General features: G+C 43.6%; 1 protein-coding gene across 1 annotated transcript in view; it reads right to left on the bottom strand.

Moving 5' to 3' along the window:
- Maml2 (mastermind like transcriptional coactivator 2) overlaps window positions 1-19,238 on the bottom strand; it is a 319,339-nt gene that overhangs the window by 80,717 nt on the left and 219,384 nt on the right. The window contains exon 2 of the mRNA XM_021172978.2: window positions 5,555-7,231. Coding sequence (XP_021028637.1) covers window positions 5,555-7,231 — 1,677 coding nt within the window. The remainder of the gene's footprint in view (window positions 1-5,554; window positions 7,232-19,238) is intronic.

Raw genomic sequence — 19,238 nt, 5'->3', positions numbered from 1 at the left:
ATTCTCCATCTCTCTCTCTCTCACTCTCTCTGTAAGTTGTGAAAATGCACATGCAAATTTGATTTTCCATGGTTGATCACAAACAAACAAGAACAGTAAGATTACCAACTCATGTGACACCTCTCTCATCTCACCAGGCTAAACATTTGTACAGTTTTATTTTTAACTTCAACTGCCTTATTGTAAAAATCTTCTGACTCTCACATCTTTCTTTCTGTCTCTAACAAATCATGATTGTGCAAATTCACTGATTAGAGCTCTGAATATGTATATATACATATATATACACATATATATACATATATATACATATATGTATATATATGTGTATATATATGTCTTATTTGTGTGTGTTTGTGTGTATTTGTGTGTGTGTGTTTTTAATTTCTTTGGATTTCACCAAAAGAAACCAATAAGCACTCTAGCAAACAAATAACAACTGACACCTGATTAGAAAGGGTAAACCTAATTAGGAGGTGCAAAGGAGACTGTGCTGCTGTGTACATGACATATGTATGTGATGCACATCACAATGACATCTGTCAGGTTTCCGTTAACACTTTTGCATTTGCATCTTTAGGATTAAATCTATGTCCTAACCCTATACCCTTTCTTTTCCTAGTTCAGAACTTGGCTTTTAACAGGCTAAATGACCCCCTAATGCAGTAACTGCTCCTATGGGTACATGCCACTCACAAAGGCCTCCAGAGGAGAATAAAAAAAGCTGTTTCCCTGACTGCAGAGTAGGGCTTTGTGTGTCATGAATGATTCAAGGCTGACGTCCTCCCCTACTATAGTGCTTATTTCTTTATCAATGGATACAGGAGTTGGCTCTCTGTGCTAATACACTCAGTTTGCCCCTGAGAAAAATACTGGAATAATGTAATAAAACTGAGCGGAAATGGGGTACTGTTCTGTGAATGGGTAGACTAGCATGTTTAAGAGTAATCACTGTGGCTTAGGAGTATCCCTGTGCTTTGACTCATGTGGGATTATGAAGGACTGGGATGATGTAGTGAGAATCTACAAAGCAGACACTCAGCCTTCTTCCAAAACCTCGCTAATAGGGAGGCCCGTGCTGTCCTGAGGACTTAGGCTTAGTGCATGGAAAGAGGGTCTTCTAATCTTTAGCCCTCAGTTTCTCATATGCTGTAGGTGTTTGAGACATGTTCACTACATGAGTTGATGAATGCGATCACAGTTTATCTTATTGTAAACTTGGGAGTGACTCTGAACAGATTCTTAAGTTGTAATGTGTGATGCAAAAAGATGAATGAATTTTCCTTTAGTTAAGACATCTAACCAGGCTTCACAGTCTTTGCATTAAAAATTACACGGTGTGGCAAGGAGATGGCTCAGTTGGTAAAGGGTTTGCTGTGCCAGAGCCAGGACCTGAGTTTGATTCTAAGAGCCCCTGTGCAAAAGCCAGGTGTGTTCTGAATACCTGTGCTGTGGGAGTGGTGACAAGTGGGACCCTGAAGCTTTCCTGCAAGCCAGCCTAGGACTGAATGGTGCCCGAGGAAGACCACCAGAGGTTGAGCCCTGGCCTCTGCATTCATGCACACTTGAACACATATCCCTACACATATGTACCTGCATACACCACACACACACACACACACACACACACACACTGTTATTTTGCTATCTTTATTTAGATGTAGCTCATGAACCTCACACATGAACCTAGCAACCAGAGCAGGGTATGCCTGCACTATAAAAAAAAATGTACTTGATTATTTAGTTAAAAACAAAACAAAACAAAAGTTCAGAGTTACTGATTCTAGATTTCGTGTTTTTTCTGTGTGAGCCGGGCTTTCCTGGACCTTGCTCTGTAAATCAGTGTGGCCTCGAACTCAGAGATCTCCCTGTCTCTGCCTCCCTTGTGCTGGGACTAAAGGCTTGTGCCATGGCTGCCCATCTCTACATTTCATCCTTGTTCTAGCATCCAAATCCAGAACTGTGCCTGGCACACAGTAGTCATTCCACATTTTCTGAACGCATAAATACATGAATTCAAGATACTGCCAATGTTAAGAATGAAGCAGATCTGACTTTAGCCTGGAAGTTTGGCTCTAGATTTCTGGTGGGACAGACCAGGAGACTGAAGATGTCCATGGATTCAGAGAAGGCAAGTGAGTAAATTTGCCTGAGCTCTGAGAATTCAAAGCACTTGCTCAGAATTACAGATAGAAATCATTTTGTGTCTTGGTCTAAGCATTTATTTCATGAAGAATTAAACCCATTTTTTCCATCAAAGATAAAATGAAAATGTAAATTGAATGCGTCTGGCCTGGCACTGATAGCCCATAGCTGGCCTATATCAACCTTTTTCCTTCTTGGCAACATGCAGTCAAGGTATGTCATAACTGAGGTCACCAAATGGCCACAGCCCTTGGCAATAATCACCCAGTTTCTCTTGAGTCTCTCCTGCCTTCTGTCCAGATTTCATATCCCTCATCCTTCTTTCTCTATCCTGGTCTCCTCTACAAACCCAGTTCCTGTTGCTGGCCCAGTTTGATGATCCTTCAGCTAACTTGCAGCCTCTAGCAGAGGCTTGGATGTTATTTTATACAACTTTGAATTCTCAAGATGATTTTTCTGTTGAGAAAAGAGTTTTATTTGTTACAAAATTTCTATCCCTGTATGCACCTTCACTGGCTAATAATGATTAGAAGTATTACCAGAATATGAGAGCTAAGTTGATTCTCTCATCAGTTTTTGGTACATCTTGAAAACAGTTTTTTTGGGTGTTCATGTTCAAGGCCTTATACAGAATTACTCTAAGAAGATGGAAAGGGGAGCGGGATGTTTGCTTGATTGACACCAAGGGCTGACACAGATTATGGAGACTCTCTTGGCTAGGTGGGGGGAGTGGGTTGAGGCTCTTAAGATTTGATTGAGGAACTTGGCCTTCTACTAAGGGGGAATGTATAAATTTGTGTTTCAGTCACAACAAACCATCCATTCACTGGCAGAATTCCCTCCTAGGAGTTTCAGACATGGAGAATTCTAAACCAAATATAGAATCCGTTTGAGTTGCTTAGATCCAATGTTAGGACAGAAATATTCACACTTTCAGGCATCTGGCCATATGGCTTTGAAAAAGAATGCATTTTTAGTTCAACAGGGAATATCTTTTGGAAATATAAAACATTTTGAGTGCTGATAAGCCAATAAGTTGGGACGAATCATTCCACGCAAAGGCATTGGCTGCTATGTAAGAGAGACCTGCAGCCCGAAGTGCTCTTAGCATGCCTGCCACTTCTTAAGGTTGCTGTAAAAAGATGAATATTTTCTTGGCATACTCATTGAGATGGTGGAAATGGTCTAGACCATTGGAAGATGTTTGTGGATTTGGAGATCAGCATACATTGGTGGACTTGAATCCTGGAAGCTAGGATGAGATTGGAGAGAGGAGGATCCAGAGATGTGTGCAGTTGATGGTACCAGCAGTAGGTCTAGCCATAAGATGGAGGATGCTGGTGGTGGGAGCACCATAGTTATATTTCCCACTGTAAACTGTGCATTTTCTTAGGTGGACAGTATTTAACATCGGGAAGCTCAAGGATGACACAGATTTTTAAAATAATACTTTTGTTAACAGCCCTGAAGGCTAGAAGTTAGAAATATTCTGTCCCACAAAGACTTCAGCCTTCTATACAGATTATTTTGCTAGGGGAAAAAAGTTTCTTGACAGTGTTTACAATGATCTACTGTGGCACTCACTTCCCAGCAAATCCTGCCCATGAGCTGTATTTCCTAGTGGTTGGATGCACAGCTCTGATGCTGCATTAGACTTTGAGCTCTGCTTTTCATCACTTGAGTTTAGAAAGACGTTGAAACTGTCTGTGCTTTAATTCTCTGACTTGTATGATAGGAAGGATTCCCTTATAAGAATTAAATGAAATTCAAGCCAAAGAGACAGAAACCAGCCTTTCTGCAGAGTAAGTTATCAACACATGTATTTTATTACTATCTCATCTTTGGTTGTTTCCATGGTTGTAAATCTAAGTTAGAGAGACTGACTTGTTGCACTTGTGTCACAGTGTTGATGCTGAAGCAGCAGCCACAACTCTCTTTAATGTCTGCAGTACTGTTTACATGTTAGAACTCACATCCCTTGTATAAATCTCAAGCCCTCTTTTCACAAGTGCTTGTATCATTAAAGGGGATATTTTGATTATTTATGGCACTTTCCATGAGAATCTGAATACTTCTCACTTATTATATAGTCTGCATTGGGAATTACCTTGTTCCATTCTTCATACAAACCCAAAACCCAGAAGATACTATTTTATCACTCATGATCTACTCTTAGCTTGGAGGATCAGCTGAGAGAGCCTCAACAGGTTGCTTGAGAAGGCACAGCAAAGAGTATCCAGAAAGAATTTGAACCATGCTCACCCAGAAAAAAATAATGCTTACATGTGGCATTGGAAGGGAGTTTTGTGACGTATTTTTAAGTCATCTAAAATGTTCTGTTTTATGAAAGGACTGTATAATTATTATGTCATATTAATGTTATAAAATATATACAAGTCTACCCAAGTCCCTTCCATTGCTCGTAATTAGAGTACACACACACACACACACACACACACACACACACACAGGGAGGGGGTGGAGCTGAAATCTTTACTTAGTACAGAGGTTTTTACCCCTCCAGCTGTCACTCTGTGGTATTTCATCCTCTACCATGTAGCTTGCTGCTCTATGGTGATGCACACCTGCCAACAATGTGAACAATGCAATATTCAAATGTCTTCCTTCCTTCCAGAAAGAGGTTCCTCTGTCAAGTTTCCCAGGGCAAAATTAAACCTCTATTTAATGTAAAACCAGAGGACATAAAACAACTATGGGTTTATTTCTATTTTTAGTAATTTATTTTGCTAAATTCATGGTTTTCTCACCCAGTCATAACTTTTTATGGAAGCCACTTCTGATTTCCACTCACTGGGAAAGATCTTTGAGTCTGCCTGCCATTGCTCATGTAGTGTTAAAGTGATGGTTTAAGGTGCTCTGTCCTGTCTCTAGATGGTGCCTGCAGATGTAAGGGTCCCTGGAGATGCAGGACTGATGAACAGATTGTGAGCATGGAGTCCTGTGAGATCTATCAGGGTGGCCATGGAGTAAACACAACAGTTGATAACATTGGTGCACTCTCAGCATTACCTCTAGCCTTATTCCAATGCGCAACCATAACCACAATGTCTTCTTCATAGTAGCACTAATTCAGTGCATATTGATCTGATTTTCTGGTTGGATGAATGAATACCAAGCATATCAGGATATGATTGACAACCAGATATATCACCAAGGCATTAGTTGCAAGAATCACTGATCATTACAGATCCCCCAAGCAATGACGGTCTATAAGAAAACATTAGTGCTTGCTCTAGATATACCAAGAGAATCAAGCTCCTGTGAGCCCACCAGAACAACTGGGTTTCTGGTATTAGTCATGTTTCACCAAAAGCATAAGAGTACTCAAAGCATAATTACCAAACTAATCGCCGGTGGGAGTTCTGGGGCCGAGTACCAGAGCCCTTACCTGTCTGTGCTGTTGAGTGACTTGATATCCCAGGCCTGTGATGGACTGATTTTGCATTTTCTGAAGCATGATCTTTTGCTGAAGTTGTAAGGGTGACCTTAGCAAAGGCTGGCTTGATAAAGCGTGGGTGGGTTGGGATGGTTGCTGCTGTTGCTGTTGCTGCTGCTGAGCTGTCAATGAACCTTGCTGCTGTTGCTGTTGTTGCTGCTGCTGCTGCTGTTGCTGCTGCTGTTGCTGTTGCTGCTGCTGCTGCTGCTGTTGCTGCTGCTGAGCTACCAATGAACTCTGTGGCTGCGGCTGCTGCTGCTGAGCTGCCAGGGAGCCTTGCTGTTGTTGTTGTTGTTGCTGCTGCTGCTGTTGCTGCTGTTGTTGCTGCTGTTGTTGCTGCTGCTGTTGCTGCTGCTGCTGCTGCTGCTGCTGCTGCTGGGTGTAGTGCAGGAGAGAAGGTTTGTTCTGGGAAGGCAAAAGAGAAGGCATCTGCTGGTTTGCTTGGTCTGAGTTAAAATGGAACAAAGGCTTGGTATTGCCATGTCGGGGCTCCAAGGTTGGGTGTGGGTTATTAATAAAACTTCGACTGAGATCCTGAGGCTTTGGCTGCAGAAGCACATCCAGGTGTCCAGCCTGTGCTGAGGGGCTGGCCTTGTATGTGTAATTGGCCACTGCTTTAGACTGGTTGTTGCTGCCAGTCACCCCAGGCATGGGCGATCCCTGTGGACTGAATGGTTGCTGGCCGAAGGAAGGGCTAGGGATTTTTTCCTGCGCAAATGCCCCTGGGGATGGCCCAGCAGAGGACTGCAAGGCTGGCCAGCTGGGAGATTGCTGCTGCTGCTGCTGTTGCTGCTGCATCCGTGCATGCTGCTGGCGGTTTGCAGCTATCTGCTTGAGCTGTTGAGCATGGGATACTTCTTGCCAGCTTGACAGGGCCCTGTTTGCTCCTGATACTGTCTGAAGCTGAGGCTGACTCTGGGGAATTGTGGGAATTGGGGATGAAGTGGAGAGTGCAGAGTTAGCCAAGGAAAATGCAGGGCCAGCTGATGGGGGTCTCAGCTGGGGAGAGCCTGAAGTGCCTTGTGTCAAACCAGGTGAATATTCACTTTTGATAATGATCTTCTCCATGGGCAGGGAGGGTCTAGGTGTGCTCCTCTGGGTCTGCTGACCCAAGTCAATGCCAAACGGGTCATCTTGCTTAATGGTAGCATTGATCATGTTCTCCAGCTCCAGGTCACTCATGGGAGGCACTGATATGTTGGTCAGTTCATTGAATAGTTCCTGTAGCTCAGGGTCCATCAGTTGATCTCCAGGGTCATCTCCAAACCTATTAGTAAAAACACTCTCTTGTGTCATTTGGTCACTCATGTGCTTACTGCAAGACAGGGTCTCCCCAGGTTCTTTCTTCACCTCCTTTAAGCCCATGTTAAACAAATTGTTGCCAGGAGAATGTGCAGGAGGTGGTAGAGCATTAGTCTTCCTCAGGGGTGCTTGATTCATGGTCAAGGGCCCTGGCATCATTTGACTTTGTCCGTTATTTACTGGGAGGCCCCCCTGACCTGTAGAAAGGTTCTCTCCAACTCTGATCCTTTTGATGTCAAGAAATGAGCTGTCAGCAAAGCCATTGGGCCTCTTGCTGTTGGCAGGAGACAAGTTGACGATTTGCTTTCTTTTCAAAGAGCCCTGGAGCTGAAAGACAGAAATGAAATAAAACAAATATGTTTAAGATTCCTATCCAATTATACCTCTAAAAAAGAGCAATGTTATACTTAATTTTTAAAAAGCATTGTAAAGGTATTATTCATTTTTATTTTATGTGTATGAGTGTTTTTCTGGCATGTATGTCTATGAACCACCTGAATGGCTTATATCTTAGGAGGCCAAAAGATGGCATCGGAGACCCTAGAATTGGAATCAATTCTGGTTGTTAGCCACTCTGTGAGTGCTGGCAATAGATCCAGGTCCCCCTGGAGAATAAGCAGTGCTCTTAACCCCTGAGCCATCTTTCTGGCTTCTAGGCTCAATTTTTAAACCTTTAATTAAAAAAAAACAACAACAACTTTTGTTGTTGTTGTTTTTGGAGGCAAGGCAGGATCTTCTTTAGGCCAGGTTAGTCTCAAACTTGCTGTGTACATATGGGTACCTTTGAAATTCTGGTATTCCTGCTTTGACCTGCTTAGTAGCTGGGATTATAGGTATCTATCACCATACTTAGTTATGCGGTGCTGGCAATCGAACCCAGCATATCAGACAAACATTCTATCACCCAAGTTATAGCTTCTGCCTTCAACATGAAGTTTATCTGTTCTCCCAGTGAGACTTAGTCTGGAATATAATGGAATACACAAGAGAAAATGAAATTAGTTAGAGGTATAGCAATCCCCATGATCAATTAATCCCCATTATTGGCTAATAAGGCAAGATTTTCTCTGACATGTTAGGAGTTATTCACAGTACCTAAGCATGTATTTTCTTCTGGAATAAAGAAAAATCTCTCATGTACGTGTACATAAAATGCTAGGGCAGCTACATACTCGAAGTGCTCACACTTTGACCAAGTTGGGAAACACCAAAGGGTTTAAGGAAGTACAAAATTTCTAGCTTCTTTTTATATTCCTTTCCAGATTCACCCTTACCCTCTTTGGCGTCCTCTAAGTTAGAACAGCTCTCAGGTCCAAGGAGACCTCTGTCTTCTATAATCCCATCACTTTGCAATTGGGCCTGTGATGGGCTAGGTGATAGGAAATGTTACTACCTGCATTCAGCCTTTTGCCACAGATTTTTAGATCCTTCTTCCTCACTTAAGATCTAGGGTGTCTGGGTGTTTGCTATCTTTGGTCCCCTCATGCTGGAGGGACAATGCTATGGGGGCATGCCCTTATTAAATAAGACACTCAAAGTGCAGGTTTTCCTGGAGATGTTTTTCTTTTGTTTTTGTCTTAGTTAATGCTCTACAGATGTGAAAGGACACCAAGACCACAGCAACTCTTATAAAAGAAAACATTTATTTGGGGGCTTACTCACAGTTTGAAAGGGTTAGCCCATTATCATCATGGTGGGAAGCAGACAGGCATGGTGGTGGAGAGGTAGCTGAAAGCTTTGCATCCTGATCTGAAAGCAGCCAGGAGAGAGAGGGAGGGAGGTAGGGAGGGAGGGGAAAGAAAGAAAGAAAGAGAGAGAGAGAGAGAGAGAGAGAGAGAGAAACAGAGAGAAACAGAGAGAAACAGAGAGAAACAGAGAGAGACAGAGAGAGGGAGAGAGAGAGAGAGAAACAGAGACAGAGACAGAGACAGAGACAGAGACAGAGACACAGGGCCTGGTATGGACTTTTGAAACCTTAAAGATCACTCCTTACTAGAAGTGATCACACCTCCTCCAACAAGGCCACACCTCCTAATCCTTCCCAAACACTTCCATTAACCAGGGATCAAGCATTCAAGCATATAAGCCTATGTGAGGTCGTCTTATTCAGACCAAGACACTCATTAAACCTTGTAACAAAGCCAAGTTGAAAAGCAGTACTGTACAAGTGTTATGAGAAAAGGTGCTGGGACCAGGCTTACATTGCATTGCAGTGACCTGGCAACTCGCCAGGCTTGCCTGAGCCTCTGTTTCCCAAACTGACAAAAGTCTCACAGGAAAGGACTAGATAAGTCATATAGAAATCTGGCCCGATGTTTGCAGCAGTGACTCCATATCGATGGTTTATAAGAAAAGTCCACGACTTTCTGTTTTGCACATGTTCTGTGTGTCTCCACAGCAACATATCTATCTGTGCAGCTCACAATGCGAAAGCAAAGCACTGCCTTCACTAACCCAGGAAACAGACTGAGCTTTTGAAAGCTTACACCATGGAGCAAGTTTGCACAGCCATGCAGTCATAACAATAATTGTTTCAAGAGGATAAAGTGTTCATCATTGGTTCCCTGAACCAGTAGCTGCTTCATCTCTAAAGCAAGAGCTGTCTCCACCACAGTGTGGTTTCCATGGCTCTGCCCACAGACCTAAATCATTTAATGCCCACTCAGGATAACTGCAAAGTAGCTGAGGTTGAAATGCTTTTCAAAAAGCTTTATTCCTTCTCTCCCTTTCCTTCTCAATGTCTGCGAATCAAGCAAAGGAAATTCATAGCACTGTGTCTACTTTATTTGTCAGGGATTTAAAGCATGATAACTTTATTGCCCTGCATCTGCCTAGCAGCTTGTTAGATATACATTAGGTATGCAGTTTATAGATAAGGAAACAAGGCTCATAGGGATGACACTTTTCCAGGCCACACAGTTATTAAGTGTAGGTCTGTTTGGCCCCAAAGCCAACCATTTCCATCCTGTTATGTTTTAGCCAGTCAGTCTAGGACCAAGGTTCACCTGGCAGGAAGATGGCCCATGGCTGTGAGAACAGGGCAGCCTTAGACCTCAGGTAAAACATGGTAGAATTGGGAACATCCAGGATGCAGTGCAGGACTGGATGTGAACTGTATTCCTTGCCATCTTGCTCACCAAAATGTGTTCCAGCCATCTCTGTCCATTGCCTGGCTTGTCCATGCACAGGTGGCATGTGGCTGTGATGGAGGTGAGGTGCTGGTGGAGCAAGTGTGACTCTAGCAGGAAAGCAACCTGACCCATGCTGGATGCATAGTGATTTACTGAACCTGGGAGCTAGCTGTAAAGGCTCAGCAGACAGAAGCATTAGAGAAGCAGATCTCCTCCACGTGGCTCTGCAGTCTTTGATACACTGCAGTCCTCATAGTGACTTCTTGACTGCTCAAGTTAGTGTGGATAAGACTTCTGTTACTAACCAAGCAGTCTAACCCAGTCCCTCCAGATGTCCAATCAGTTATGAACAGAATTCAGTCAATGGTGGGGCTTCCCCAGCTCCTTTCTGCTCCCAGAAAATGACAGCAAGAGACTCAAGGTATCTGCTGTCTGTTCTCGGGTAGGGAAGAGGCAGGAGCAGACTCAGCCATGTGGCTTGTGATTTATTTCAGCAAGAACTGCATTTGAAGGGTCCTCCCCACCTGCATAAAGAACAATGGAATACATTCTTTCCCAGGTTTGCTTTTTCACCCTTGATTTATTTTCCACTGCTTTGAAAAGGCAAAAGACAGAAATGTACTAAAAACTTGTTCTGCCAGAGTCTGTAGCCACTCCTCTCCGGGTCTGCACTCACTATGGGATGCAGCCCGTCCCACACGCTCTCTGTGGGCCGCCAGGATTGCAGAAGCAGGCCCAGAAGGAGCAACTGATACAGTGGCTCTGGAGCTAGCAACACTAACAGCCATTTATTCAGGGCCTTAGCACTGGCCTTGCGCTGAGCAAGCTCTTCATCTAGGTAAATAAATCTTAGAGCTCCTACTCTTCAAAACAACACACTTTACTGCTCTTTCAGCACTGGATGCGTTCCCTCTTTTCCAGACAACAAAGGTGAGTTTGAAGACTGAGTGACATTGTGACTAGAAAACACATGCAGTCAGCAATGAAGCCCAGAGTTCAAGCAAGTGCTTCCATTGTGGACTCAGAGATAAATACCACCTATGTGTCTGGATACTGAGGGGCCAGACACCTAAAACTGATTCTCACATTGGCTCTCTTTGCCAGCTTAGCCTAGAGATTTCACTTCTGTGCTCTACAGAAAGACTATATTTGGGGTCATTTCCTACCCAAGCCTAGAGAATAGTAAATATCAAGGGAGTAGGGATTGAAGGTGGCCACTCACCACAGGTGAAGATACCTAAAGATGGGTATAGAAAAGGAAATGTGTGGTTCTGTGGAGACAGAGAGATGCCATTAAAGTTCCATTGAGGGTTAGTGGTGCTGCTCATGGTAGAGGGAGCATGCAGCATGCAGAAAACGCTAGGTTCAGTTATACACACACGCACACACACACACACACACATACACACACACACACTCCAAACCCTATGAGGCATGACACTACTGACAGAGTTTTGTAGAAAGATTGTGTTAGAAATAGACTAGAAATCCCACCTTCTAGAAGTTTCCAATCATAACCATCTCACCCAGATCCATCAAATACACAGATGCAGTAGTCATGGATTGAACTAATGGGACCCTACAATCTAAATGACACTCAAAGCTCACATCTTTAAAGTACTTCTATTGCTGAAGTAAAGTCTTTTCTCCAGACACATGGGTTTGAATTATGGTGTAGAGCTTTTATAAGACTCCAATCAAACACAGATGAGAATGGATAGACACCATCATTAAAACCTCAGTGTAAAAGAGTTTCTCAGAAAACACAATGTGAACTTGCAAAAAGGAGAATCAGGACCTAAGAAAATGTGAGTTGGAAGTGGGTGATCAGTAGTGAGGATGAAGCTTTAAATGGAGAAGGGTGGAGGTCAGAATAGAGAAGCTGAGAGCTACCCAATTGTACCTTCCAGTAACTTGGGTGGCATGGGACAGGAGAAGAAACCATGTGCTGAGGCACAGAGACGACAGCATGTTTTAGAAAGCAGTTTATTATATTGACAAGTTGGAGGGAGGATTTCCAAGATGCATCTGCTACTGAGGGCTGGTAGACTCAGTAGACAGGGTCATCATAGCCTTAATGCCCACTAAAATGTGTTAATTCATTTGAATATGGAGAAATGGTAAGCTTTTAAGCTATATTAATGTTCTTGTGTATTATGATTGTTAGCACTCATTGTAAACTTGACAGAATCTAAAACCACCCAGGAGAAGAACCTCTGGCTGTATCTATTATAAGAGATAGTTTAGATTAGGTTCACTGTACCCTGGATGTGGGCAGCACCTTTCCACAGATTAGGGTCCTAGAATGAATAAAAAGGAGAAAGCAAGCTGAGCTCATTATTGTCTTTCTCTGCTTCCTGACCATGAACACAGTCTAACCAGCTGGTTGCTAGGCTGCTGTCATTTCTGCCTCACCATGACCGACTGTACCCTGAACTGTGAGTCAAAATAACCCCTTTTACTTCAGCTGATTTTCCATAGCAACAACCCGTGCTGACTGCTTCTACGCTGAGATTCTGTTGAAAAGTGCCACTGAATCCTTCCAGCATGTAAGAAATTGTGAATCCTGGCATTATAATTATATAGGATTACAGGGCACACCTGTAATCCCAGCACTCTGGAGGCTGAGGCAGGGGGATGTGAGGTACCGGTACCTTCTACACAACGAGACTCCCTTCCGGAGCAGAAGTTAGCAATGCCATGAAGCAGTGTGCCAGCCGGCACAGGCCCCCTCGGCCAGCACTTGGCCTCTTGATGATTGACATGGTGTTGTTGCCTTTTGGCCTTCACCATGTCTCTCGTCTACACTGTTCTGGACACAGTGTGCATGCAGAGGCAGCCAAGAAGAAAGAGCAGCCGGGTGAAGATGCCCAGCGTGTCCGGGGCATGGGTAAGGATAGACTGCAGGGAAAGAATGGTGCCATGATTGGTTAGAGGTTGATGGAGAAATCTCTTGAAGCTTCATTATAAGAGAGAGAAGCGACTAGAAGTCACTCCACCAGTGAGCAGATGTATTAACTACATAGAGAAAGCGCTAAGCCACATCCTGTGTTGTCGTTCAAGACGTAAAGGAGATACTGCAAAGGGTACTTTGAATTTTTCACAAGAAATCCAAAATTGCTATGATGGTGTGTGAGATGCTGTACTGGGTACACCCTCTGGCTGGTCATCTGAAGGGCTTCCTTGGGGGTGTGGCCATCCACACAACACTTCACATAAGAATCCTGACTTTCTTCTGTTAAGATCCAGTGGGCTGCAGCTCTTCACCCCCTCCCTCTTTCTCAGTCTTCTCTGAACATCCCCTTGCCTTTTGAGACACATGGTCTCTGCTGGGGTAGGCATAAGCCTGCTTAGGCTAGCTAAGCCTACAAGCAGTGACCTGTCATCCTTGGGGCTGCAGAGGTGGTACCAAGAGCACTTATGGGGGACTGCGGCCCGTCAGTAAACAGCTCTGTTTTAAACAGCTGCATTTCACTCTTCCAAAGGCCTTGAAACATAAACTTCCTGGAGGGATTTGAAAGCGCCATGATTGCACAATCCTCTGGTTTCTGTTTCTTCCCCTGCCCCCATCCTTTTTCCACAAACTAAATGTACTCTTTGTCTCCTGTGATGCTGTAGAAACAAGCGATGCACCTCACAAAGGTAGCAATTCATTCCGCAGGCCACAGTCCCTCAAGTACATTCCTGTTCCTCTCAACCAGGCATGCAGGAACGATTGAAATCTGTAGCTGCCTGGAGGGTGTGTGTGTGTGTGTGTGTGTGTGTGTGTGCGCGCACGCATGCGCACTTACCTGGGTCACCATGTGAGCTTTCCTTACTGCCCATTAGTGATGTGGTTGTTGCTAGAAATTACGGATGATCTAGAAAGAGACTGGCTCAAAAGATCACGTGTGACTTCTCGTTGGTTACTACAGTGAAATGTTTGGGATCTTGGAATAATACATTTGAGCTCATCACAACTCTCAAAGGGGAAAGTAATTCCTCCCTGGTTTACATTTCCTCTTGCAAGGGTCACTTCCAAGTTTATCATCAGAAAAATCCTTTACTAAAGGAGAGAAGAAACTGGAGACTTGGGTCCTTTTCCAAAGATATTATAAAGCTCCCTTTCTTTTTCAGCCTTGTAGAACTGTGGACTTTTTGTCACTTAATGCTGCTGGATTGACTATGTCCAACCCAATTGTAAGTTCTCTAAGCATGGGCCTTGGGTCCAATGCTTCACGGCATATGTACCTGCCACGATGCTTGCTGTGGCTGAATTGCTTTCTAAAATAGCCACGCTTTTGTCTCAGTCCCCAGGACACTGACCCTTTTAGGCACTAAGTGTCAATTAGCAAGAAGTCTGAAACTGTGGGGATCTTTTTCATGCTCAACCCACATCCCACTAGCTTCTACATCAGTGTAAAGCCTTGAGAACTGGAGCCAAGAGGAAGATGAACATCATCAAAATGAGGCAAAACTGAAGGGGTGGGAAGGTGGTGATGGGCTCAGGGCAATCATACGCCTCTGTGCTGATCCCAAACTGGCACAGAAGGCCGAAGCTCCTAGTGACTGACTCCGTGCCAGGAGGGATGTGCGGGAGTCTCAAGGCACACTTTCTGGGTGAATTTAAACACAAACTTTCACTCCTTTAAGAAAAATTGTGGGGTTTGAGTTAGCTGAGGGCTTTGCTGTTGGTAGACCAGCTAGGGAAAATACACTAGATGTGTCTGGAAATTCTGTCCATAACTTTGCTCCTTAAGACTCAAGCTTCAAGAGATTTTATCACTTCAACAAAATGACCATTCTTTATAAAACTCGAAATAAAAATGAGAATTCTTTATTCGTAAGACAGGATTTTAGTATATACATACATACATATATACAGGCATTTATACATATATGTATCTGTATGTAAAAAATCACATTGATTAATTTAAAGATATTCAAAGTAGATATCTTTCTTATGTAGTCAACTACTACATTAAAGAAAGTCATCCCAGGTCTAGTTCATGATAACAATATCCCAGCTTGTTCCCGTAATCCTTGCAAGGACTTGCAGGAGCCTTTCAGAGATGGACCAACTGTGTTGGACACAGAGAAGAACACAATATTCTATAATGCATGAAGGAAAAAAAGAATAACTGCTTTGTGCATGAAATACTTTATCCGTGACTCACTTTTTGCCCAAAATATATCCAAGTGAATCCAAAGTAAATGCTATGTCTAACATGCTGGCGCGACTCCTAAAACTCTGAATGTCCTTCTCAGCAGAATGCACAGTGCATTGCCATCATCAATCATGACAGTGCTCTCTCCCACTTCACTTGGAAGGTCCAGCTCCAAAGGGCTCTCTGGAAGGCTAACGGCATCCTGCTTTCCCTCGGAGTTTTTTGGCTCTGCTATGATGATTTTAGCACTTTCTGCCTTGTATTGTTCTTGGCAACTGTTTCAAGTATGTGAGGTTTTTTTTTTAATTTTTATTTTTTATTATTATTATTTTTTTTTACTTCAGTATGATTTCAAAAGTCAATAGGAGACAAGCTTCTCATGGCTCCACTAACCCATCCCAGCTCTAGCCCAGGGAAACACTCACTGACTAATTGGTGATTACTGTTATTGGGCATCCACTTGGTCTGGGCACTTGGTAGTACATAGGGCACCCATGCTTCTCTGCTCATGAACGCAGCCTGTCTTTGTAAGTAGGTCTGGACACTTGGTAGTACATAGGGCACCCATGCTTCTCTGCTCATGAATGCAGCCTGTCTTTGTAAGTATCACTGACTGATAGCATTTCTTCTTATTATTATTTTTTTAATTAGATGTTTTCTTCATTCACATTTCAGATGTTATCCCCTTTCCTGTTTCCTCTCCGAAAGTCCCCTATACCCTCCCTCTCTCCCTGCTCCCCAACCCACCCACTCCCACTTCCTGGCCCTGGCATTCCCCTATACTGGGGCCTAGAATCTTCGCAAGACCAAGGGCCTCTCCTCCCACTGATGGCTGACTAGGCCATCCTCTGCTACATATGCAGCTAGAGTCATGAGCTCTGAGGGTACTGGTTAGAGACAAAGTTTAGAGCAGAGACCGAAGGAAGGACCATCCAGAGACTGCCCCACCCGGGGATCCATCCCATAAACAACCACTAAACCCAGACACTATTGCATATACCAACAAGATTTTGCTGTCAGGACCCTGATATAGCTGTCTCCTGTAAGGCTATGCCAGTGCCTGGCAAATACAGAAGTGGATGCTCACAGTCATCTATTGGATGGAACACAGGGTCCCCAACGAAGGAGTTAGAGAAAGTAACCATGGAGCTAAAGGGGTCTGCAGCCCTATAAGAGAAGCATTTCTTTCTTTCTTTCTTTCTTTCTTTCTTTCTTTCTTTCTTTCTTTCTTTCTTTCTTTCTTTCTTTCTTTCTTTTCTTTCTTTTCTTTCTTTCTCTCTCTCTCTCCCTCCCTCCCTCCTTTCCTCTCTCTCTCTCTCTCTCTCTCTCTCTCTCTCTCTCTCTCTTGGTTTTTTGAGACAGGGTTTCTCTGTATAGCCCTGGCTGTCCTGGAACTCACTTTGTAGACCAGGCTGGCTTCAAACTCAGAAATCCACCTGCATCTGCCTCCCGAGTGCTGGGATTAAAGGTGTTCGCCACCACGCCTGGCTAGGAGAAACATTTCTTGTCCAGGCGTAGAGCTGTTACCTCCTATGGTACAGCTGAAAGGGTTCAGAGAAGAAGAGAAAGCACAGGTGCTTCAAGAAGTTGCTGCTGTTTTCTGTGCTGGTGGGAGTTAGATTTGTTTCAAAATGTTGGTCAGTGTCTGCAAATGGATGAGGCAGAGAGAACCAGTATTGTCTGTTCATTGTTTGGGGCTGAAGTATGGCTATTGATATATTCTATGTTTTCAAAATGCAATGTCAAAGCCTTTCTTAGCTTTACACCAGCCTTCTTCTACTGTTAGTGGCTTTAGGGACTTCAGTAAGTCTTAAAAGTCCCTCCATTTCCAGTATCTGACTGTTAAGTCAGCCCCCTCCTTTCAAATTTTCTCTGCTTTCAGAACACTCTGAGGCTCTGACCTTCTACCTCACATCTTCTTGACTTGTGTTGTCCATGTAGTAACAAAAGCTGTGTCCTGTTCAGACCAACATACAACCTTTGCCTTCTCCCCTTTTCCTTCCGTCCCTTCCTCTTCCACAACTTACCCCCATCCTCCTTTGTGGTTTCTTCCTTCCCTGTCCCTTCCTCCCTCCAGCTCTTTCTTTTTAATGCTAAGAACGGAAACAATCATTTCCCTTTCAGTGTCTATGCATCGGTCTCCTTCCCCTTGGCATGCTCTCCCTCCCAGGACTCCTCTCTCTTACCATAGCTAGCTCTCCCTTTCCTTTCATCTCTGAGGGTGGATCCAGCAGAGGTCTTTTTCATGACTGCCCCATCTAAGGATACGACTATTGTCTGTCCACAATTACTTGCCAGTTTCCTTTACAATATTTATAATTTCAAATAACTCTATTAATTAAGTTCCATTTTTAAAGTCTGATCTCTCATGTTATAAAATAACCTATAAGAAAAGGCTTAGAGGACATGGCTGTTTTTTGTCCAATGCATATTATCTTTAGTATGACTTGAAGAAATCTGCCAGAGAGAGGAGTGTTAAAAGCAAATAAAAAAAAATGCCTCTAAGAAGCTTGGAGATGCTGAATGATATTCTGATGGTAGAAGGAGTTGTCTTTTCTCTTAGCTCACATGTCATTATTTTTCCATTTTCCTGCACTGAATGCATATCACCTAAAAGCAGATTAAAGTGGGCAGTCACTGCATATCTCTGCGCTTGTTAACCACACCCTACATTCTTGGGTGAATGATTTTCAATCTAGAACATTCCACTTAACCAGCCCCAGTGGACAGGATCAAGACAGACAGTGGGCTCGAACTGAGTGTTTTAACTACTTTTTAGCAATGGGCAATCAAAACAAGGGCTCTTCCTGGCCTACAGTCCCGAGTATTTCAAGGGAGAGATATGGCTGCTCTGGTGCTTTTGAAGGTTGAATCACATAGGCTCGTGCATTTGAATGCTTAGTTACCAGGGAGTGGATTAGGAGGTGTGACCTTGTTGAAGGAAATGTGTCACTTCTTTGAGGTTTCTTAGCTACTTCTCCAGCACTACCTCTAACTGCCACCATGCTCCCTGGTGTGGTGATGATGGACTAAGCTCCTGAAACTGTAAACAAGGCACCAATTACATGCTTTCCCTTATAAGAGTTTCCTTGACCATGGTGTCTCTTCACAGCAATAGAACAGTGATTGAGTCAACTGGTCTCCTGTCTGTGTCTCCTAAGACAGTCATCCTTAGTGACACACAGGAAGAGACAGAGAAAGCATGGCTCATCTGCAGGATGTAGGAGAATGGAACTGACTCAGAGAACAGGCAGGGAGTCTCCAGCTTTCCAAGACTGGCTTCCAGCACTTCTGGGATTCAGTGACATCCCTCCAATTGACCTTTCCACACTTGATCTCAGACACACTTTGCATTGTTTGCTCACTGGAGCCTTTTTAAGAAAGCTCCTGCAGTGTAAACAAACTACTTCTAATTAAAAGGAGATGAAAACAAGCTAACAATAGCACTCAAGTTAAAATTTTTATAGAATAAATGAAAATGAAAAGCTAAGCACACACATTTATTTTGGTGTCCTTTTTAACTTTACAAGTTATCCCAGCTCTTCCACAGCCTTTCTGGAAGAGGAACACACTTAATCAAGAATGAGATGTGTTCACCACAGCAGAGACAGAACAGGCTTACTTCCTGTTGTCTCCACGGGTCTGTATGGCTAGTCAAGGTAGGTCCCAAGATTACATCTCCACCATTCTCTCTTCAGTGCAAAAGAGCAGCCTGGAAATGAACCGTCTATGGGAGTCGTGTTTGGACACCTGAGAATTGCAATGTGCAAACTGGTTTGGGCACAATCACCTGGATAGAAGAGCAGGAGGAGCCCTTTAGGACCCTGCAGGGTCCAGCTCGTTAACTACATCACGTGAGAATGGTAAGTGGTGTTTAGAAGGCAGCTTGGCACAGTCCTTGAAAGCTCCAAACAACGCCTTTGATGTTTCTTGGCACTGATGTTGTCACCCTTTTTAAACTTTGAGAGAAATGTTTTTCTTATAGCAACTATATCCAAGTTCAGTGTCGAGTGTTGATGTGTTTTCTCTGTTCTAAACGCCAGTGTGAGGCTCTGT

Source organism: Mus caroli, chromosome 9, assembly GCF_900094665.2.
Source record: "Mus caroli chromosome 9, CAROLI_EIJ_v1.1, whole genome shotgun sequence".
In the NCBI taxonomy this organism is placed as follows: domain Eukaryota; kingdom Metazoa; phylum Chordata; class Mammalia; order Rodentia; family Muridae; genus Mus; species Mus caroli.
This window is presented reverse-complemented; position numbering and strand designations above follow the sequence as displayed.